At 37.5% G+C, this 24871-nt stretch overlaps 1 protein-coding gene across 6 annotated transcripts in view; it reads right to left on the bottom strand.

Annotated features, from left to right (window-relative positions):
- FGFR2 (fibroblast growth factor receptor 2) overlaps positions 1-24871 on the bottom strand; it is a 120351-nt gene that overhangs the window by 45632 nt on the left and 49848 nt on the right. For all 6 annotated transcript variants that reach the window (XM_043982642.1, XM_043982639.1, XM_043982644.1 and 3 more), the window contains one exon: positions 15421-15544. In XM_043982642.1, coding sequence (XP_043838577.1) covers positions 15421-15544 — 124 coding nt within the window. The remainder of the gene's footprint in view (positions 1-15420; positions 15545-24871) is intronic.

The following is a 24871-nucleotide window of genomic DNA, read 5'->3' as shown; positions in this document are numbered from 1 at the left end:
TTACAATATACCAAGACTATCCCTATGCACTACTTTAGAATTAGTTAGTTAAATCCTTAATCTGCTGAGTTTTTCATGGTAGGGACATTAATAATAAGTCATCACTGAACAGGACTTTTTTTGTAAAAGAGCCAAACCATGTGCAAATGAGTTTTATTACATGTCTGCTGTTGACCTCTAAGAACTAAAAATCAGGAACTGGTGATTACATTTAGCCACTTTTTATTTAAGGATCTCAAACCACTTTGCTGATGTGAAATGTAATTATAGAGATCTCGAAGCACCAAAAAGGTATTGAGTTTGCCCAATATCACACATGGCAGGTGAGTAAAGAGGTTGAAAGTTCTGATTCTCAAATTTGGAGTATTTCAGAAAATGTACACAGCAAAGTTTTTAATCCCTTTGAAAATTCATCAAAAATGCACTTGTCTTAGATTGTAAGCTCTCAAAGAAACCATCCTGATATTACTTGTCCCACACAGCACTCAGCATAGTCACATGCAAATAATCATTCAGTAAATGCCTGGCAAGTAGGACAATGATTTGTGCATCTTAAAACCTGGGCATCTGTGGAGAATTAAGCCCTTTCATCACTCAGATGTGAAGTCTTGTAGAATCCTTGGCCAGCCATCCTGCCTAGGTGGTAATGATAGAGTTAATCTTCCCTGTTCATTGCTCCTTCTGAGGTTCCCCCACCTGTCCCCATGACCAAGAGTTTCAGTTGACATGAATTATGAAGATGTCCTCTGCAAGACAAAAAAAATGCCCCCTGACTGGATACCCATACTCCTTCTTTCACAGAGTACGCTCTTTCATGCCTATCAAACATTAAATCATTTCTGTCCCTATTGGCTCCATTCACATGTGAACCAGTGATCCAGAGATGAGGGATACCTGCCTATCAGGCCATTTACTCCATGCTCTGGAAAGTCTTGGGACAGGTGGGATGGTTTGTTTCATTTTTCTCTCTCTTTTTTAAGCTAAGTGTTTTAAGTACAGTGAACCTAAATATTTATTCTTGGGAGCAAAGGCGCTAGAAAAGCTCAAATATTCTGAGCCAAATCAACTGAATTTCAAATCAAGTGCCCTTTCTTCAACATGCTTGTTTCCAATAAATTATTTCACAAGCAAACATTGTGAGTGTAAGAGCAAATAATGATGCTAAATGAACAATGGGATCTTTCATGCAGTCCAATATATCTGGCATGCTCCAAACATCTACTGGGAATTTAGTCACTAAAGCAGCACCGACAGGTCACTACAAAGCAACAGTATTATTTTACTTAGCGTAAACGTGCTTGGGTTGTAGCTATTAAGTTATTCCACTGCTACACAGGCTATTTTTAAAAACTTAGGAATGGTTCAATATTATTTCATATGTGAATTACAGCATACCAAATATATTATCCCTTAAAGGCTTTAATTCACTTTTCAAACATTCTCACCTTATACAAAATAATATCTAATCCTCCCCTCCAACTTCTCTCCACCTCCCCCCCCCCCACCCCAGCACAACACACACACCCTTTCTCACTTTGGGTACAAAAACTGCAAGCATGATCTCTCTTTAATAGAAACCTTACACCATCTCCCAAAACTTATTACAGCTGCCTTCAGTATAAAATGAAACCTTAGAGAATGTTATTTAAAATGTTTTTTAAAAGTCAGTAGGCCTCATGTTTCATTTCTCCACATCAGGCTTTGATTTCCTTTGCAACCTTATTCTCTGCCCTTAAACAAGTCAGAGAATGAGGTCTGAAACATCTTGGAATTGGGCCTAGTATGCCAACTTCAGCAAAGAAATGCGTTTCGTTTCTCTCAATCTACCTTCCAGTAATGTCTGTCAAACTCTTCCCCCTCTAAGAAACAGGTTCATGATTTAGATAACCATGGTTTTTTTTTTTAATTCCCTGTTCTAGATTTTGAAGAGTTGGGAAGACAAATGGAAATTTTCTTTACTCTCCTACTGCTTAATAATTCTACTGAGCAATTAAGTTGGGTTGCTTGTTTACATGAGCCACGGGAAGAGACCTTAATGAGAATTTCCATGGCTAATTCCAGCACCTAGCACAGTTCTTTGAATTCATGGTACCTAATATATGTAATAATGATGATGTCATCACTTGTGTTAATAACATCTTGGATGAAAGGTACTATAATAGTGGGGGGGAGAGAGAGAGAAAAAGAGAGAGAGAGCAAGAGAGAAAGTGCAAGAGAGAGAGAGATTCAAATGAATAAATCACTCAACATTTATTGAGTTCCAGGAACTGAAGATATAAAGAAAAAAAGTGAAACACTGCCTACCCTTAATTGTTCCCTGACAAAAGATTGTCAAGGGTGATTGCTACTTCAACACTATGTTTCTACTTAATAACAAAATTGCTTTTCTACATTTAAAAAAAATTTAGTTCCAACTAGCTACAAAAATAATTTATTATTAAACCGTAATTTTTTTAAAGAGAGGCCTGGAAGAAACATTTTTAAAAATCAGAAGTGCTAACAATTGGCTCACCTATGACTTGCAATTTAAAAAAAAATTATGTTCAAAGATCAGTTGCAAATGAACTGCAACTTAGCATGAAAACAGTGAGTGTGTATACCTTTAAAAAAAATGTCTCCTGAATCACTGGTAGGAATTCCAAGTGAAGTCAAGAAGTCCAAAAGTAATAGGCATCTATCACTAATTGGAAGGTTGGCTTCACTACTAGAATGAAACTCAAATCAATCTGTAATAGATACAGATTGAAGATGTTAAAGGCTCATTACTGAGAATGGGGTTCTCTGGATATTTTGTTTTAGCTGTCAGAAAATTTCATTTAAGTGAGCGGAGAGTGTTTGAAGAGAAAAGTTAAGTGTTGAATGCCATATTCAAACTTAAACAGTGTAGAGAGGGAAAACCAACATTGTCTGTTTCATGCCAAGGAGTAATTATTGAGAAAATACCTGAGTGACAAAGAAGACATCTTTACAAACTGACCACTGGAATTGTCTAACATTCCATTCCTACTCTGTACATAATAACACGTTTGCTTATAACAGTCCCCCCGACTTTTGGCATAACATGATAAAAGGTCACCCAACGTACACCACAGCAAAGTTACTTAATGTCTTCAAGGTCAGTAAACACTACCCTGCATCCCTGGGACCAGAAGAATAAAGGGGTTCTTAAATTACACCTATAAATTAATCCAGCTCAGGGTAACTAGCTTCCCAGAATACACAGGGCGCCTTAGTATTTCTAAAAAGTTAAGCTGCGTTTGTTGGAAAAGAACATTTCTAAAGCTGAGTCCCTGTGACTGAGAAATACTTAGGGCCACTAATCACATTGAGTTCCCTACATTGATTTGGAAACAGACAAGCTTAATGCTATCAATCATCCATTCATTTCAGTGAGCATGTGTTACATTTCCTGCTTAATCCTGAAATTAAAATCAAAATTTAATTACAGTTCTCTCGAAAAAACAGTTTCTTAGCAACTAAAAGATGATGGAGAGAAAAGAATATTTCTAGATCAGAGGATGAGTGAAAACAACCTGGATTCTTTTTTTTTTTTAAGACTCCACCTAGTTTTCTCTAAAGAGTAGGTGGTGCTTGTTTTTGTTGCAGAGAAAAGGGCACTAACCCAGTTAGAATTAAGCATGGCCATTAAGAGAAGGGCTAACAAAGCACTTTGAAGTTTTAAGGAGGCCAATAACCTGCTAAATACTTCACGCTAATTACAATTAGTAGAATGAGTTCATTGCCTTTTCAAGGTCCCGCCTCATGTGCTTAAAATGGACAAGCTCAATACAGTCAGTTCAGTCTTTCTAGGCTTTCTACCTATGTGATATAGTGGATTCTGGACAAGAGTTTTAGGAGCATGTGGGGTGGAGGGGGGCAGGGGGAGGAAGAAGATGAAATAGGAACAGAAAGGAAAGGAATACCAAAGTTTCCAAAAGGTTCAAGGTATACTATGTCATTATAATAATGAGAAAATGTACCTGTTTCCCTTTCCTTCCTTGCAGAGGTGAGGGACCATGGGTGTAAAACATTGCACATACCATCAGAGTAAATAGATGTCCAAGTTATTTTTGCTGAACTGCTCCCCCACCCCCAACCTTCTCTTTAATTCTCTTTTTCAAGGAATGCCTCAATGAGTTAAGGAAGAAGAGAGATATTCATAATGCAAAAAAAAAAAAATAGTAATTTTTTTTTTCAATGGAAGGGCGATGGGCTACTAAGCAGCCATCAGCTATACATTTATTTTGGACTAGATCTACATTGCGGGGGGCAATCAGGGTTAAGTGATTTGTGGGCGGTCACAAAGCTAATACGTGTCTGAGGCTGGATTTGAACTCAGGTCCTCCTGACTCTATCCACTGCCTTTTGGTTCTCCATCTGAACTGTGAATTTCTGCCCAAAAGAGTAGGCCACCCAGATACAACTAGAAGAAAACTGTTTTTGTGGAGAACCTTGGGACCCAACAGTTACGGGTTTTAATTTCTTGGCTCCCCCCTTTTTTCTAATCCTTTGCTCAAATATTGCCACCTCATTCCTAAAAGCTTGATGCTTTCCTACATACTCCAAAACAGACATTCTTAACAGAGACAGCAAAGTCTAAGGGGCCCAAGTTAAAGATGCAAGTTTGGGGTAGGGGGAGCAGAAGGGACATGGACATGAATTTTTTTTTTTCGTGAAAACTAAAGCCTCCAGCCCCAAAGTAACCAAATGACTTCGAGGGGCCGCACCACATGAAATGCTAGAAGGAAAACACCACTAATCCTTTTGTGCTTGTTCAGTGATGTGCAAAAGCAAAGTGACGTGGTGATGGTGTCTCCAGGAGACTGGAAAGAACTAAACAGGTGTAGGCAAAGTGCCTCTCCAAATTATCGTCATAGACAATACTCTTTGGCGGGGGATTAAGTAGCTTCTACCAGTTGTATGTCATTTTGGTTTTTCTTGTGTGAACCATAGAAAAAGTACATGTTATTTATACCACAAAGGGTGAAGATGCCCCAAAGCTATCATCTTTTCCCATATTTTGTTTTGATATATATATATATATATATATATTTTAAAAATTAGATGTAATGAGTGCTTGTAGAAATCTTGATGACCACAGAGTATTGCCTGGTTTATGTTGAAAGTCACCTCTCTTTTCTTTTTTTCATTAAAAAAAAATCAATGCAAAGACCACTTGAAGCTTCATTCATCAAAAACAGGAAACAAAGAATACCTTGAACCTTCAAAAACCAGCCTTCCCCACAGCCAAATGCTTCCCTCCAGCTTCGTTTACTAAACAAGGACTTTCCTCCTCTCTGATGCAAAGACTTTGCACACATTTTCCTCCTGTGACATCCTTCAGGTTTGACTCTGATGTACAAGCCAGATGTCATTCTGACCATCCTTGCTGGTCAGGAGGGAGACACTGGTAAACACAGCTGAGAGCAATGACGTCCTGTTAACTTCACGAAAGTACAATTCACCATGCCACCTGCTTCTGAAATGAAACATTTTTGAGGAAGGTGGGATTATGGACTGGGGTTTGCAAAGTTATTCCATTCAAGGGAGGGAGAGGATTGAAAAACCAACATTTACTTGAAACTAAACACACCCCAAGTTACAAGATGAAAAGTATGGTTTTTTTTCCTTTAAAACAATTTGTAAAGAAGAGGCTTAAAACCAAACCAAAGAGGCGCCACCAATCATGCCCAGCATCATACAACATGAATGTTTTTTTGTATTCAATTCTCTGCTTTCAATACAGGGGAATGACTAATATTCTCAGCACAGCCTATTATTAACTGCCACCTTGTGCATTTCATCACTTTCCCCACTGTAAAAGCTACTTTGCTTAAGGAAGACTGGAATGTCTGTCACACTAATCTCTCAGATAACTTGTTTTATCCCTGATATGGCATATGCATAGGTAAAAGCTTTAAGCACATCTGAGCAAACAAGAAATGCCTCCCTTTGGGGGGAGGAGGAAGTAGAATGAACAATGGAAAGCTTTTTTAAGAAAATGATTGAAATAAAAAGGAGGGTAAGAACCCACAAGCCCCTCCCCATCTCCATCTTTTTTTTTTTTTTTCCTGAAGACAAAACTTGAACCCTGCAAATAAACCCGGCTTTTTGTTTTAGTCACCTTACTCCCTATGAAATCTCCAAGTAAGAATTTAGAGTTTGAAACCTTGGTGCTCTCTTTGTGTCTTTCTCTTCTTCATTTCTAATATTCAGTCAGTAACTCAGTCCTCTCTAGGATTAGGAGGAGAATTCTGAGCCTGAACTATTTCTAACTTATTAAATAAAAAGCTTCAGGGACACCAGAGTTAATAATCCTGCCTTCCATCTTCAGGAATTGTTAGGAGATCAAATCAGACTGGGGAAATTCCAGTCTGCTCATTTTACCTCCAAAATTCTCAGCCTAAAAGATACAGCCCCTCTTTACTACTCACTTGTAATATTGTAGTAGCCTATAAGTTATAAGTTTTCCTATTTCCACTCACAATCCCTCCCTTGCTCAATGATAAACTCCATGAGCAACAGCATCACATTTGATCAGAATTTTCAATCTTCTCTAGCCCTCAACACCTCAGCTTTCTACAACTTCCATCCTTAACAGATGTTTAGGTAACTGAAATGAAATTCAAGCTTCAAAATATTCATGAGGAAACCTAAAGGGAATGACTAGGTTGGACCTTCTTTGCTGAACTTTCTGGACCTGACTGGATTGTACTGGACCAATTAGTCATCACTCTTCTATCCACTGTATTTAATGATACCCATAGCTGGAGTTTTACTGATGTTGTTATTGTTAACGTTGTTCATTTTTGTTCTTTTTTCAGAAAATAAAACAATTATCCTCACCATGTAAAATCTGAATGAGTCTCCTCAAATCATATAAGATGGTACTGAACTTTAAAAAAAATTTTTTTTAAAGGAGGTGGTGGGAAACCAATTCTGAGAGAACATGTGTGCCTGAATAAAAGCTATCAATTATCATCCTCCAAAGATCAATACATTCCTTCAGGAGGCTCTGGGCTTTGGTGGGAGTTTGGGGGCCATGGTGGTGGGGGCAAAGTCTGATTTATTGATTCAGGCACATCTCTTGGATACAAAGAATTCCTGTAGACTTCAATGGTAATTTCATAGGTAAGTGTCTGCAGAAGGAAGAAAATTACGAGTCCAAGAGTGAACCATGATTCACCAAAATCTTCACCATTCTCTCTGCACTGAGAAACACAGTGGGCAGGGCCTTGAGCTTCTCATGGGAGAAGAACCTGGAGTCAAGGCATAGCTGTAGCACTTCCTAACTGTATGACCATGAACAAGTTAAAGGATATTTTTGATTCTCACTTGCTTGACTTATAAAATGGGGGGGGGATAATATTTGCGATTCTTATTTCATGGGAATATTGAAAGGAAAGCATTTTGAAAGTGTTACATATAAGGAGCATCAAAATGGCAAATTGGAGCCCATTTATTTTTCAGTCTCTACCTCAATTCATTGTTTCCCTCAGCCTCCATATAAGATCTTGATTGCTGAAGCTACTACAAAACTCCATCCTGTACCCCTACCATCTCTTCTGTGTCATCATCTAATGAATTAGATGACATTTTGTCATGACAAAAGTTAAATTGACTTCTCTGTGAAATATCTACTTCATATTTTACAATGGTCCTAAAAAGAAAAACAACAATTAATATCAAAAGAAACTGTAAACCGAAAGATGTTTCTAATGTTCCCTGTGACCTAAAGGGAGTTGGTCAGTTCAATAGGAGAGTTCATAGATTCTTTTGATTAAAAAAGTAAAACATGGAGTACAGATGTCTATAGAACTCATGGCAGACTATAGATCTTACACCGGAAAGAGACTTAAAAAAAAATTTTTTTAACTAGAAGCCTGGAATAGAAATATCTAGCTGTTCAACAAATCTGACAAGCATTGATGAAGTCCACCACCACCCTCTTTTACTTGAAAACTCTAGGGCCATATACAAAATAAATACACGAGCCAATCTATGAGGCATCTATGTCCCACGGTAGATAAAGCAATGGACCAGGAGCCAGGAAGACCCGAGTTCATATCCATTCTCAGATACTTAATTAGCTGTGTAACCCTAAGTAATTTCACTTAACTTTTATCAGCCTCAGTTTCTCCATCCATAAAATGGTCTTAATAATATCATCTACCTCCCAGGCTTGTCCTGAGGATCAAATAAGATGCTATTTGTAAAGCACTTTGCAAAACATAAAGCATTATATAAAAGCTAGCTCTTACTATTAACCATTGCTGCCATGATTTTAGCGTCTTGATGAAGAACTTATTCCAGATTTCCTAGTTCTGACTATCCCTCTTTTCTTTATGGTAAATTTTCTACACTGTGAGACAGGTGTCCCCAACAAATCAATTCCTTTTTTTTTTACCAGTCTGTAAGCTATGGCTTTCTACTTAGTTTTCTTTTTTTTTTCCAAATGTATTTGAAATGCATAATTACAAAGTTATTCTGTCCAACAGCTAAAACCACATTATCATGTTCTTCATTAGTCAAAAGAAAACAAAAAGCTATGCCCAAGGGCAGTGCCGTGATGGATAGCAGGACAAGAACCCACTCCTTCAACCCAAGTGATCAAGCAGGAAGGATCCTACTTCTGACAAATTCTATATTCACCCAACCCATTGATTAGCTAATAGTGCCGGGATTCCTTCACTTATTGAAACAAACATAATTTTGACCCCAGTCCAAAAAGACATCCAAAGTTCCCATTCAAAAGTTATGATTTGGGGATATCCTGACTTTAGTAACTCCCCTCCACTTCCCCCCTGCAGAAGGACCACACTAGTGTCTTTGTTTTCCTAGATGAGGCGGCACCAGCACAATGCCCCAAGCACTAAACAATTTGCGTAATTTCTTCTCCCTCTGAGGGTGTTGCCAAAAGTCCAGTGCCAGATGTAAAATCCACAGTCAGGCTTATCAGTGCTCAGAATAAAAAGCTCTTCATTCTTAACCTAACAAATACCTGAGGGCAAGCATCAGTGCAGATTCCTTCATGCTCTCAGGCTTTGTCCTATCATGTCCAGGGCCCTCAGCACTCAGGTAAATATGTCAAGTTCTAGCATATTTATGTCAGGGGCTAGTCAACAGCCACATACTGGTCTGCCAGCCTGCAAGTTGAGGCTGGCAGTAACGCCTCAGTGAACCTCCACCCAGCCATAAATGAGGCACAGCCTAAGGTATCTATTAAGACAATGTCTGTCACTTAATAAATCTCTCCCCAGATGAAAATTAATTTCTAGAAAATTAAACCAATACAGGTCACAAAAAATGACTGGCCTTGACAAATCCACTGATTGGACAAAGGAAGTTTGGGCTTCCCTCCTTTTTCTTCCCAGGCTTATATGGATCTCAAAGATTCCTTGAAAAGTCAGATTACCTTTAGCAAAGTGTGGTAAGGGAAGGCAAGGGAAAACAAAAGAAGACAAGGGAAGGGAAGGGAATGGAAGGGAAGGGAAGGGAAGGGAAAAGAAGACAAGGGAAAGGAAGGGAAGGAGAACCCCTCAACTCCAAGTCAAAAGAACCTGCTAGTTGCAACAAGTCTTTGGAACAATTCACCAAGTGCTTCTTGCAATAATCTATGTTGATATCAAAGTAGACAGGAGCACCTTTTTCTCATGCTTGTGAAGCAACCTCATCTGGCTTAACACAAAAATCAAAATGCAATGGAATAAAATAAAACATTGTGGTAGAGTAGAAAGCACATTGGATCAAGACTCTAGAATCCTGTGTGCTGATCCTGCTCTGCTATTAGGTAGTTTGTGTGATTTGTTTCCTTAGCTATAGCATAAGAAAGTTGGATTGGATCTTCTAAATCCCTGAATTCCCCAAAATGATACCACTGTCTGTCTTAAGAAGTCAAATCCATCTTGAATTAGTAATAATAATATAATATAAATTGAAGTTGGAAATCACCAGCAGCAGCATGGACTTTCAAGGATGAGCACACATTTTTCACTAAGAAAATTCAGCTATCTAGGTGATGTGATAGGACAAAGCCTAAGAGCAATAAAGAATCTGCACTGAATTCACTGAGAACCAACTGCAATTTATGCACTAGGGATACAGAGTGACAAAAGTCTTGGTCTATAGCCTCAAAAAGATTATAGTCCAGTAAGGGAGGAAATAAAGATGTTCATAAATAACTATTATACAATCCATGAATATGAAATCTGGTCCATTTTATGGTGGCTCCTTTGATTGAATCTAACAATTGCTATAAAATGTCTTGCAAAGCTCACGAGCGCAGAATTTTAGAGTGCAAAGGGATCCCATCATCACCTAGTCCATCTCAATCATTTTTTTTAAGATGAGGAAAATGATATTTTAAAAAAGAAAGGAATGAGATTTTTAAAAGAAAAAAAATTAAATGATTTGGTCAAAGTGTGGTACAATGGAGAGAGTGCTGGCTCTGGACTCAGGAAGACCTGAGTTCAGGGCCAGCCACCAACAAAGCCCTGTTTGCCTCTGTTTCCTCATTTGTAAAATAGGAATAACAGCAGCACCTAGCTCCCAGGGGTTTTGTGAGTATCAAATGAGATAATAATTGTAAAGAGAGTGGCACATAGTAAAGGACTGTATGTTAGCTAGAATATTTATTAATAATAATAATTATTATTATTATTATACCTCTAAGTTAGTGGCAACACCCAGCAACCTAGAACCCAGGCTTCCTGACTCTCAGTACAGCATTTTACTAGACTGTATAATACATTGGGTATTTGGTTAAATGAATGGACTGCCACATTGGGATATAATTATTTCTTTTCTTTTTTTGATATAATTATTTCTTAGAACTTCTAAATTATCATAATTTCTGAAACCTGGAGTCTCATGATAATTTCCTCTTAAAAGTAAGTGGCTGCATATAGTGATGGTGTCCATTTTAATTAGGCTCAAGTGAGTCTCTTAAAAAATGATTCCTACAGACTGAACCCTTGTTCTGTTCTTAACAACAGCAAGCAGGCTGTTGAATTCCAGGATAGGAGAATGTCACTTAAATTACACAGCTTTTACAGTATAGTGCTGATGTAAATGCTTTTCCAAGGAAGAATTTCAATAAAAAGATCTCACCCATTCTGATGGCGCATGATAACTGAACAGCAAATTGGAGTATCATAGCAACAAAAACAAAACTTAAGGACCATGGCTGAAAATGGGCTGTCATTTTCACTGGGGAAGGGCCTTGACCCTCCATGAAACAGGGAGGTAGCTGAAAAAGCCATCCCAACATGGGGATGTATTAAATTTGGGCTCTGTCCACATGGGCAGAGGGGACCACTGGTAATTAGCCATTTGAACTTGAATCCTTTTTGCCCCCGCTTGCTGAGATACTCAGATGACTGCCTGCCAATTTTGAAAGTCTAGATGAGAATATTTAGCTGACTCAATCCTTATTTTATTAGTGCCTCTCAAAGCAATTACTAGGATTTTGAGCAAAGATGAGAGTATTTCACACCTCCATCTTTACTGAAAACGTCTTATACTCCAGTGACATTTGGCTTCTACATGTAAAGAAGGTTCAAGGTTTGGAAAATTATTTGAGTTGAGCTTTAATGGATATTCCCAACCAGCATTGTGTCATTATTGGCCCATATTTAGCTGGGACGTCTCCCAAGTTTGTGACATCATCAGACCTTTCTTGACTTTACTCCATAGACTCACAACTCCCTCTACATTACACCACAGAATTATGCCACAGAATCACATGCTTTTTTCAACAAGACAGATTGCTGCAGATTAACTCTGAAATGAACAACCCCATTTTTCAGCAGCCCAAATCAAATACAAATCCTAAAACAAGAAGAAATTTCTCAGTATCTCATGAAACAAGCTGCCAGAATTTTATAAAGAAAGTGGGGGGACCCTTTTTAACATTTTACAAAGTAACTCGACCTCAAAATTGGCTATGAAGTTCACACAATGGCCAAAGCGCACAGGATAGTGTTAACTGGTAACTCCCATGAATAGCCCTGATTTCAATTAATGAAGGACCAGCAGGTTCATGAGAAAGTACGATTTTGAAGAGTTGGTGTCCTATGAGAATTTGGCTCCTGTGATAGAGTTCATTTTTTTTAAATGGTTGCTTATCACATACCACCTATGAACTTAATTTACATGAGAAATAAACACTTGATTTTCCCATCTAGAGTATATTATTAGAATACAAAGTAACATAATTCCCCAATTTTCTATTTATTTATTTATTTTCCTTCATTCTTCATGCCAAAATAAGCTCTAAGTCATTTGCCCTCGGGTAGCCCAATTAAAAGCCGGTTGCTCCTCTTTCAGTTAGTCAAAATTAAACATCACTAAGTCAAGTGCTACACAGATGGGGGGGGGGGGACTGTGTTTCAAAAACTTGCTTCCTTATCAACACCTAAATTTTCAAAATCATGTGAAAAAAAGGTGACATTTCACATTAAGTCTCAGAGTAGCCAAAAAGAAAAAAAAAAACTTTTGAACTAATTGTAATTAACCAGGGCTAAGTCCCCACCCCACACCCTTTTTTAAGCTGATACAAACCACAGGTAAGACTTCCAAATGATGAAACTCAAGTATGTGTATGTGTTGGTATATGTTGGAGTAGGGGTCAGAGGTCAGAATACACATGGAGAACATTTTGTATTGATGAGTTACCCACTCTGTAAACATGGGCTACATCTGTCTGACCACAGAAACCAATACTGTGCCCTAAAAGTTTACGTCAATTCACCAAGCAAATCGTAACAGTCGGCTCCTAGACCTTGGCCATTGGAAGGGATTTTCTGATGTGGCCAAAGCCATGCCAGTGAGGCCTAACCATTCTTTTAGTTTAGTACTCCAATTAGTCTCTGATCAAAAGGTCCGAGTGTTCTATGAGGTGGGCTTTCCAAATAGCAGGGGGTGCACTTTGGATTATTTACTATGGGATCACCCCATGGATAGTTAAGTTTAGCAAATATTTATCACTTGCGTACTGCTGAGCATGGTTTAAAAAAATCCTCAGTCAAGTGTAACCAACTAGCCAGAACCCAAAAATAGCCAGACTTTTTTCTTTCTCTGGAGCAAACAGAAGACAAGCTACTATCTTGATTTTAATTGTAAAACAACCACCAAATCCTAAAGAGTTTCCTTGTTATTGATGGAAGCACAATTTCCTATACCTTCTATCTTCATGCTAACATATCTTCTGATAATTAGAAGGACTGTTCTGGGTTACTCAAGATGAAACCAATCATTAGACTGTACTTCTCAAGATAGAAACTCATAGTCACATTTTAGAGTCAATTTGATTTTCACTATTTTTAACAAAACCTATTTTTTTTTTGCAGAGCAATGAGGGTTAAGTGACTTGCCCATGGTCACACAGCTAGCAAGCATCAAGTGTCTGAGGTCACAATTGAACTCAGGTTCTCCTGAATCCAGGGCTGGTGGTTTATCCACTGCACCACCTAGCTATCCCAAAACAAAGTAATTTCTTCTTCTTCTTCTTCTTCTTCTTCTTCTTCTTCTTCTTCTTCTTCTTCTTCTTCTTCTTCTTCTTCTTCTTCTTCTTCTTCTTCTTCTTCTTCTTCCTTCTTCTTCCTTCTTCTTCCTTCTTCCTTCTTCTTCTTTTTTGGTTTTTGCAAAGCAATGAAGTTTAAGTGACTTGCCCAGGGTCACACAGCTTGTGTCAAATGTTTGATGCCAGATTTGAACTCAGGTCCTCCTGAATCCAGGTCCAATGCTTTATCCACTGCACCACCTAGCTGCCCCCCAAAACAAAGTAATTTCTGCTTAATCATCATTTAACCTACAAAGTCTCTTCATCTGAATTATTCCACAAGGATTTTAGTTAATGAGAGGTAGAAGGATTGGAAGTCACAAGTTTCTACATTTGTACCTCACCTCTGACACTTAATAGCTATGCAACTAACTATAGAAAAGTTATTCAAACTCTCTAAGTCTCAGTTTTCTTATGCATAACCTGGGAATAAGAATGCCCATAGTCCCTACTTCACAGAGTGGTTGTCAAGTTCACTGGGGATGATGTAGATGAAGGGCTTTGCAAACTTTAAAATGTAATATAAACATCAGTTATTATTATTATTATCAAAGTTTTTGTGGACCATACTATGGGCTGTGGTACCAACATATAAAATGTCATTCTTCACTTCAAGTCAATTACTAGTGTAAGTAGCTGGGGAAGAAGAATGTGAATATTTAGTAAAGCAACTGAAGGATTGAATAGCATTGAATCCTTTACAAAGTCTCAGATCATCTGCATACTAACATGGTCTAGAATTCCATTCCTCTGTCTTCCAGGCTATTTCTAACAAGTTTGGAGTCTTCCTACAAGATGAGGCAATCACTTCCAATCATAGAAAACAATGTTAATCATCAGAATAGCCTATACAGTGACATGGGCAGCATACCGGAAATCAAGAGATCTATGGGTAAGTTGCAGCTCTGACACTTCTTGGCCAAGTCACTCACCTTCTGGGGCAATAGTAGAATGAAGAGTCATTCATCAGTAGAAAGAAGAAGTTGAACAGGATTCTGTCTTAGGTTCCTTGTAGTTCTGAATGAGTAATTCCTGGCTGCTTTCTTCTGATGGTAGGTAAGATTACCAGCCATGTTTAAAATAACTTTAGTCCTTGAACTAGTGAAGGGAATTTCAGTGGCAACCTCATCCATCACCTGTTACCACAGTATCTTCCCTTTACTCAAACACAGGTGATATTTCCTTCTGTTGTATTTTTATTCTATTACAGTGTACTGTATACCCTTTATTTCTGTATTATTCCTGACATCCAGTAACATTTATCTAGCTAATATCAGTTTCTAAACTGTCAGTACCTTTTACTCTACACTCACCTTGCACCAGATGACATATGGGAACTAAGAATAGTCCATGTGGCCCATAAAAACCTGACTAATCAGGGATTAGGGAATTGTCTAAAAAAAATCAAAGTATTCTTCTCAAAAAAGAGGCTGTATTTGGAAATAGTAAAAATTAACCATCTTTCTTTAAGCCATATATAACACAAGGCATCCTTTATACTTTTAAGTTACTCAACCTAGATCAGCACTTATTTTTGTGTGGTAGCCAAGACCTGGAAACAAAGTAGATGTCTATTGATTGGGAGATATCTAAACAAATTGTGCTAAGTGAATGCAATGGAATATTGCTGTGCTGAAAGAAATAATGAACTTGATTAACAATGAGAAGCATGGAAAGACTTCTATGAATGGACACAAAGTAAAATATTCAGAGCCAAGAAAGACTACAACTATGTAAATGGAAAAGGACAACAATCATAAAAACAATCGAAAATGAATCTCAGAAGATAATAAAGAGCTTGGTCTCAAAGAAGAGATCAAAGAATAGTGTAGAGTTATCCATTCAAGTATTGTACTTACCAACAACATCAAGATGGTATGTGTGATTGATGGATCCATATTCATTTTCAACTACACACGTATAATTCCCTTTGTCAGATGGAACCACACTCTCCATGATAAGACTCCAGTGTTGGTTTCGTACCTAAAACAATGACAATAATAATTCTTAGTATTGCACATTGTATAGAAGGAAGGAAGGAAGGAAGGAAGGAAGGAAGGAAGGAAAAGAGGAAGGGAGATATGGAGGACTTAAATGCTATGTTTACTTAGGAATCAAGTGTGCAGAAATGTGGCAGCTAAGGATAATCATTAGCATGATTAACAAGTGTTCACTGGAAACTGACATGACTTTAGAATCATTCTATCCTTCAATGACTCAGAGGCACAAAAGGGGTAGGCATTTTAACTCATGTAAATGCTTCATGATTGAGCCAAAGGGCATGTGTCTAGGGTGCCAAGAACAGATACTTGGCAGATTTACAATGCAGAATGGTAAAATGGACTCATAGGTTATATACCAGATAAATAGTACTATGGTTTGATAGAGCCTGACCGTAACAGACATGGACCAAATTCTCTAGCCTAATCTCTCATTAACATGATCAATAAATATGGGCTACTACTGTTGTTATCATTATCAGTCCCTTTCATGTATTTCACACCCAATTTTTATTCATTTGCACTTTCTATCCTGGGAGAGGTTTTTGCTCATGCATTCCCTCTGTTAAGAATGCTCATCTCTAGACTTTTGCATTTCTTTCCAGCCCCAGCTCAAATGCCATTTTTTCCATGATGATTTCTCTGTATCTCCTAAGCCTAAAGGAATCTGCTTCTTTTCTAAATTTCCTTTAGCGCTCAGGTCCCTTCTTATTGGACTTTCCCATCACAGTTCTCACATTATATTTATCTGTGTGAATACCTGTAAATGCCATGAGGTTTGGGACTGCAAGATCCAGAGAGAAGGAAAGAACCTAGCATGGAGCTTTGCGCATAGTAGGTACTTAATAAATATTTGCTGAATAAAATAATAATAATAACTATAATAAATTATCCTACATAAAATATATATAAATAATAATAACTAAACACTCTGGCTCTATTACCCTTATTATGTCATTGGGATCTAAATGACTGCTCCCTTCTGGTCTAGATACCTTGGATTTAGGACCCAGATTATGCTAAATCGTTCTTAGTTTTACTACAGGATCTTTTCAGGGAATTGTCTTTATAGGCCCTGAGGTGACTCAACCAGATTACCAACAATTAAACTTTAACAAATCATTGTTGACCTTCCTACTAACCATCTCTAACTTCTAACTAGTTTCTTTAAGAGTTGGGGAGTGGAGCAGCTAGATGGTGCAGTGGATAGAGCACCGGCCCTGGAGTCAGGAGTACCTGAGTTCAAATCCGGCCTCAGACACTTAACACTTACTAGCTGTGTGACTCCAGGCAAGTTACTTAACCCCAATTGCCTCACTAAAAAAAAAAAAAAAAAGATTTGGGGAGTGAGTTTTACCCTGCCTGCTAACAGAATATATTGAATTAAATTCACCAGATATTTATTAGATGTCTATTATGTGCAAGAGAACTCCAAATATGGGAAAACTAAGTCCTCAGGCACTTTAAGGTTAGAAAACATCTGCTTATATGCTCTGTAAGACATTAAACAGACAAGAAGTTTAAGTTAAAGTAAGTTATGAGCATTTCTATTCAAAATTTAAGGTGAAACGCCTGGAGGAATATTCAGTGTCCATAGCTGGGCTATGCCAATATAATAACAATTTTCTCAAAGTTAATTTGTGAATTTAATTTTATACCAATCAATTAGTAAAGGTATGCTTCATAAAGCTAGGTAAAATAATAATAAAATGCATTGGAATAACAAAAACCTTAGAATATCAAAGAAAATTTTGAAGAAAGGTAGGAATGAAGTGGGGATAACATGTCCAGACCTCAAACTACCTTACAAAGCAGCAGTCATCAAAGGCATTTGGTACTGGTTTAAAAAATGGGAAAGTGAATCAATGGAACAGAGAAGACAAAGGAGAATCAGAAACAATAGAATTCAAAAAATTGAAAATATATATTACTTAGGTAAAAACTCCCTATTGATAAGAACTGGGAAATAAAAATTTAAATTATAGACTTTACCTGAATATCAAAGATTATACCATAAAAACATTTAAAGAGTATTATTCCTTTTACAGCCTTAAAAGATAAATTCTTAACCAAACAAAGCATAGTTCATATTTAAAGATAAAAATAGATAATTTTCATTAAATAAAATTTAAAGCTTTTGCACAAAAAAATGCATCTAGGATAAAAAGGTAAGTAGTTAACTAGAAAAAATATTTGTAGCAAATATCTTTAGTAAGAATATAGTACAGGGGCAGCTAGATGTTGCAGTGGATAAAACACCGGCCCTGGAGTCAGGAGGACCTGAGTTCAAATCCGGCCTCAGATACTTGACACTGACTGGCTTGACCCTGGGCAAGTCACTTAACCCCAATTGTCTCACCAAAAAAAAAAAAAAGTACAGTATTCAAGATATGTGTACAAGGAACAGAAATTATGATAAAAAAGCTATTCCTCAATAGACAAGAGGTCAAAAGTAATGAACAAACAGTTCTCAAGAAATGAATTTCATATTGCCAACAACCATAAGAATGCTTCAAGTCATTAATAATAAGAGAAATATAAATCAAAACAGCTGAGTTTTCACCTTGAGTCCAATTTGCTAGCAAATTGGAAATATAGGCACACTAATGCATTGTTGGTAGAATTGTGAATTAGTACAATTCTAGAAATCAATTTGGAATTGTGCAAATTAAGTGGTGAAACCATTCATAACCTTTGACCCACAATGCTAAGCATATACACCCCCAGGAGGTGACTTATAAAATGAAAAGCTCCATAAAGACTAAAGTACTAATGTCAGCACTTTTTTGTGGTAGCCAAGACCTGGAAACAAAGTAGATATCTATTGAATGGGAAATGTCTAAACAAATTGTGCTAAGCAAACATAATGGAATATTGCTGTGCTAAAAGAACTAATGAACACTGAGTGAGCTTCTAGGTGGTACAATGGTGGAATGCTGGGCCTGGAGTCAAGAAGACTCATTTTCCTGAGTTCAAATATGGCCTCACACATTCACTATCTGTGTGACCCTGGACAAGTCACTTAACTTGTTTAAGTTTGCCTCAGGCCCTCATCTGTAAAATGAACTAGAGAAGGAAACAGCAAACCAATCCAGTATCTTTGCAAAGAAAACCTCAAATGGGGTCACAAAGAGTCAGACACAACTAAAATAACTCAACAATAACAACAAAACACTGAGAAGTATGGAAAAACTTCTATGAACTGATGCAAAGTAAAATATGCAAAGCCAAGAATGACTGCAACAACATAAATAGAAAGAACAACCACTATAAAAATGATCAAAAATGAATCTTAAAAGAGAAAGAACAAGCTTGGCCTCAGAAAAGAGATAAAAGAAGCTATCTCTTTCCACTACAGAGGTTGAGGGAGGGGTCAAGGGAGCTGTTGAATACTGCATATAAAGTCAAATTTTACTGACATATTAACAGATTTTGCTTTTTTAAAAAAAAATTTCTTCTTTTTTAAACAATTATTTGCTATAAAAGATAGCTCTCTGGGAAAGGGGAGCAGGAGAAATATAGCTCTAAAGGGTTTCAGAGACTAGAGTCAGAATTCTCCTCCCTGAAACGGGGTTCCCCGTAGCCTCCAGAGTCAATTGCACAGGACATAGTTCAGTGATGAAGCCACAGGTGCTACGTCACCAAGTCATGTAATCCATCATTGAGCCATGCTGTAAATATTCAGTTCTTTGAGCCCTCACTCAAATGTCACTCCCCTAAGCCTTTAATCATCCCTAGTGCCCTTCCCTGGACTCCATCCAAACTGTCAATGTCTTTCTTTTGCTTAGATCCAAATTTGGCATAGTATATTCCAAATGCAGTTGAACCCAAACTGCTAAGGGAGGGAATATTATTTTCCTCAGCCCAAGACACTGAACCTTGGCATATACAGCTTAGTAGATCATTGCCTTTTTTTAACATCAGAGCATATGGTAAGCTTGCATGTAGCCTGCTATCCATTATTACATCAAGCTCTCCTTGGGTGTGATTACATTCCACATGAGTCCCTCCCTCCTAGAACACACACGCACAGTTTATTTCCTAGAACAGCACTGTGACAATTAATAAGTTAACATTCATGAATGCCTTTTAAGATGATGGGCACATTTACAAAAACTGGATATTTCTCTATGTTATAGGTAATCAATACTACCCCCATAGAGTTACACTAATTTTCTCCTTTCAGTGACCCAGTTTGTGATTCCTTGACTTATCACCAGTATAGATTTTAGTAAGCTGAGGTATTTACCAAATAGATCCCCTTGTAAATCCCAAACAATGATTATTATTTCTGTTAAGCAAGTATAACACTATATTAACTGGTGGTTCCTTAAGGGCCCCTAGAGAATAGGAGCTCTTATTAAGTCCTGAAAATAGGGGGGAAAGGCATTAAAAACAACAAGAACTAAAACTGCGCTGCCCCAGTTGTGTGAACTCTTTCAACTTGACAAAATATGTGGCCTGAGCAGGTTTTTCTAAATTCTTCTTCTTCCTTTTTTAGGTCTAAATTCCTTATGAAAGATAAGTAAGATACATTTTAAAACACCTCTGCATTTTAAAGCATTCTACAGGGAGGGGCTGCCTTTGGGGAAGGCTCCTGGCAGTAACTTCTTTGCTACAGGCCTTCACTGCAGGCAGGCAGACTCTTGCAGGCCCAGAATCTACAGAAGTCCCCATTTGGTCCTCCCTACCCCCCCCTCCAAGCCTTAGGGCATGTTATCTTTATTCTTCATCAGCCAAAGGAACTGGACTGAGAAGCACAGGAATTTAAATAGTGCTCTCAAGAAGCATGTCTGCAACAGCTTCATACTGAAATTGAAAGAAAAAAATGATTTGGGTCTTCTTAACCAAACACAAATACAAAATTCAACAAACAAACAACACCCTTTCAACTAAAACACAAAACGTGAGGTGGAAGTAGGTTTTTCTAAATTCCTCTGCTTACTTTCCTAGGTCTGCTTCTCTTGGTCACACCAATGGGTCACAGGTGAGAAAAATTAAGGTATAAGCTTGAGCTGAGTTGGTATGAAAGGACCCGACTTCAAATCCTAACAGTCACTTAACTAGCTCTGTTAAGAGAGTTAAAACTCTCTGATAAATCAGTTCACCTCCCTGGGCCTCAGATTTTTCATCTTTAAAATGAGGAGTTTGGATTCAAAGTCCCTTTCAACTTTAAATCTCTGATTCTACATATGATCCCATGAGGGGGTTGTTGGGCTGGATGGTATCTCAGGTTGAATTTCCTCCATATAATAGTCCTGTGACATAAAAACACATGGATAAAAAGCCCATGATTTAGTCAGTCTTACTTGGTCTACACAATGTGAAATATTTTCATGCTTCCAAATAACCAGATGTTTGGCAATATATGGACAGAAATATTCATATGACAATCACTTTTGATCTGAAAGTTTTCTTATTATGTTAGTAGTAACTTACTGTGTCTTAGTGCTGCATACTTGCCCCTCTCATTCTGTTTTGAGTCAGAGGCTAATGTGCTCTTAGCATAAAACTCAAGGATTCTATAACTTTCACTTTTCTATTTAACTGTCAGAATGGCAGAAAGCAAGATATAATCCAATCCCCATCAGCACGAAAACAAATAGAGCATTATTGAACTGATGCTGATCCATAATACTTCATTCATAAATAATCCATTTTGTGGAAGGTTAAAGTTAAAACCCTTACAAATCCTATAGAATAGAAATTACTCCCATTTTCAATGTGTTTAAAGGACCTGAACTTATGGTGTGTAAAGAGGGCTGGGACAAGGCAGCTTATCAAAATGTAGATGTGGAAACAAATGTGGGTTAATGCTTAAACAGCAAGACTGGCTTTGAAGGAGGCAGAGAGCTTGGCTCTGGGAATCCCAGATGCTCATGACTGATCACAACTCCTAATTCCATTTGGAAAACAACCCTCATGTTGTTTCAGGAGGGGCTAGGTAAGGAACTAGGGGTCACAAAATCATACGATACACTGGCCCTTTCTATGGAGAGCTACCTTTCTTAGGCTCGAACGCCTTCCTTTCTCAAAGGCCACTCTGTCTGCAGAAAGAATATGGGGCATTAACTTCTGAAAATAGGCATAACCTTACACCTATATAGAACCACGCCATGTTAAACAAATGAATGGAATTTATTTTTCTATTAATTGGTTCACACCTTGATTTTTATTTAAGGTTGAGAAACTACCCTAAAATTTTCAAAAATTTTAATTTTCAGTTAATCCTAGGATTAATTAGGATCTGAAATCACTAGCAGGGGAAAGCACAAAGTTTGTCAAGGCCTATCACTAGTGTTAATGATGTTATTGTCTGAAAGGGCAAAATCAGAAAGAGAAAAGCAAAGACATCTTGCTAATAGACCTCTTGTTCCATGATCACAAACAGTTAGATGTTTGTTGATAACTGAAAGACAGAAAAAGCTAAAGAGAGTGTAGCATGTTAATATGAGTCCTAGTAGTTTTTTCCCTTATAACTAGATTTATTATGTACTTTTGAATTCAGAATGAAATTTGCATTAGAAAGGTTTTAGAATAGCATTTCAATAACCTCAAAAATGCAGTTCAGATTAATCTGCCCACAAGGCAATAAATAGTGCTTAACTGTGATTAATAGGAAAAGATGGTATAATGACTGGATCAGGAAAATTGTTTCCGGCTGTTTTATGTTATTAAGGAACACTTCAAGTATTTTAACAAAGCATTTTTCAACCCTGATTTTTGGATGGATGAATGGATGGATAGATGAATAACTGGATAGGTGGATGGATGGATAGATAGATATGCCTCATATATAAGCTTTTTAGGTTATCTGTATTATAAGCCTCATAGGTTGTAACTCTGTGTGTGTGTGTGTGTGTGTGTGTGTGTGTGTGTTTAAACATAATGAAAAGTGGTATGCTTGGGTGTTCATGAGAATCCTTTAATGTTTTAGGCATTACCTAGCAAGATACTAGGAAATAAGGAGATTTCCCAACTGTCAATTTCTTGATTTTTCTGCTGTTACATTAAAATAAATCATTCATTCTTTTTTCTTTTTTTTCAGAAACCTAGAATCAAAGAATGTAAGAGCTGAAAGAGACATCAGAGGTTGTCTAGTCCAAACTATACCTGAATAAGAATCTACCCTAAAATAGCTCAGAAAAGTGGTCATTCAGCCTCTGCTCATCTAAGCACTAGAATTATCTCCAAAAATAAGGCTTTCTATTTGCCGAGCTTTGAATGCAATTATTTATGTGATTGAATTGTTGTGTTAGAACTGAGAAAGTTAGAGAGTGGAGAGAAGTCCAGGACTTCTTAACCATTTTTATCTCATGGACCCTTTTATCTGGCAAAAGCAATGGATTCCTCAGAATAATGATTTTTTTTAAAAAATTCATAATTCAAGAAAATGCTAAGTTTCAATGAAAGGTTAGTGAATAAGGATGGAATTTTTTCATATACAAATTCAAGGACCTACCAGTCTAAAACACCTGATCTAGTCAGGACACTGAGACCCTGAGAGGTGAAATTTCCTGTTACACAGTGTTATCTAGGATTGACTAAAATATCTAGGGATGGCAATTCCTCAAATCAACCACACCATTGCAAACCACGCCCTAGTTGCATCTACAGTCACATCTTTGTTGGCAGAACATAAAGATTTAAACAATTTGTCTCTTAATCATGGGTAGGTCTATTTCCTTAGTCAACACAACTTAAATGAAAAAGTACCTATATATGTACCCACCAGATATTTTCAGTAAAATGAGGTTCCTACCATATTTCTGAACTAGGTTTTGTTTGGGTTTTTGGTGTTTTTTTCCCTTGGTTGGCCTCATTTTTCTAACATCTCAAAAGAAGTTGTAAATCGATGGCCGGTGGCCAAGTTACCCCACTCATAAAAAGGTGGAAGGTGCTAGGCAGCTGTGCTGTTCCACAGCTCAACCACAGTTTATGAAGTAAGCAAATTTATAAAGAAACACTCACAGGAACAACCAACGTTTCTCATGGAAACTTTCTAGAAGTTGCTTTCTGCAAATTTACATTTTGGAAAACTTGACACTTTCCTTCCCCATGAAGAGAAAATGGAAAAGAAAGAGCAATTGTGTGAGGAGACTTGGAATTGAGCAGTTTATATATGATGTGATTTATTATTTTTTTTAATGTTCTGTGCTTACACTCAGCCTGCTGATTTGAAAGAGCCTTTAAGATTGAAAAATACGAAGGTTTTTATGAGTGTGACCTTGGGTAAGTCATTTAACCTCTATAAACCTCAGTTTCCCTGTCTGTAAAATGAAGAGATTGTCCTAATGCCCTGTAAGACCTTGTTCAGTTCAGATTCTAATACATTCTCCCACAGGTGACATTTTTGGAAGAACATTTATTTATTTTTGTTTTTGTTTTTGTTTTTTGTTTGTTTTTTGGTGAGGCCATTGGGGTTAAGTGACTTGCCCAGGGTCACACAGCTAGTAAGTGTCAAGTGTCTGAGACTGGATTTGAACTCAGGTCCTCCTGAGTCAAGGGCCAGTGCTCTATCCATTTGGATTATGGGGAAAAAGAATAACAAAAAGACACCAATTGCCAAGCAAGAACAGAGCTAGGTCTAGAGGTAGGCAGTTACCCAGGGCACAATTCACAAAAAGTCAGAACAAGTTTCTTTTCATTTTAACCTTTTGTCAAAAAATCTATTTTGAATTCTGCTCTCCATGGTGCATAAGTATTTTGCTCTAGGTAAGTCAAATCACATGTGATACAGTGAAGGTCCAAGGCTCCCTATGGATAGTAAACAAACTTTGCCTGGGCTCTATCAATGCCTTGTCCTGGCCCTGGGTGGTGATAACACCAGCCACTGGGAGCTCCACCAGGAAAAGGACAGCTGAGGGAATAGAAGCAAGAAGAATGTGTATAACGTAGATGTTTTCTATAAAGTTCTCGGCGAATGAGAAAGAACCATCCCAACCGCCATTGCCCATCAAGCAACTCAAGTATTAACTCTACAGCTGCCTCTGTTGCTTCAACTAGGTTTGTTACTTAGTTAAATAAACTATTAGGAAGGATTATACTTTAAATAATACAGTTTTCTCAGAAGGAGGAACATTCTTTCCCTGTCACTTTACCTATAGTCCAGAAGCTTCTAATGTCAGACATCCCAGCATAATTCCACTCAGTCTACAAGACCTAGACAAATACCACCCCCTGTACAAAATGTCCTCTGGTTCCCTCTAATTAGAAGTGATCTCCATTTCTCTTACCCCTCTACACTCTATTTTGTGACTCTTTTATTCCCTCTTCAGAAACAGGAACCATGTTTTTATTCTTTTTGGGA

Source organism: Dromiciops gliroides, chromosome 2 (assembly GCF_019393635.1).
Source record: "Dromiciops gliroides isolate mDroGli1 chromosome 2, mDroGli1.pri, whole genome shotgun sequence".
Classification (NCBI taxonomy): Eukaryota; Metazoa; Chordata; class Mammalia; order Microbiotheria; family Microbiotheriidae; genus Dromiciops; species Dromiciops gliroides.
Note: the sequence above shows the minus strand (reverse complement) of the source record. Positions and strands in the feature narration are given on the sequence as shown.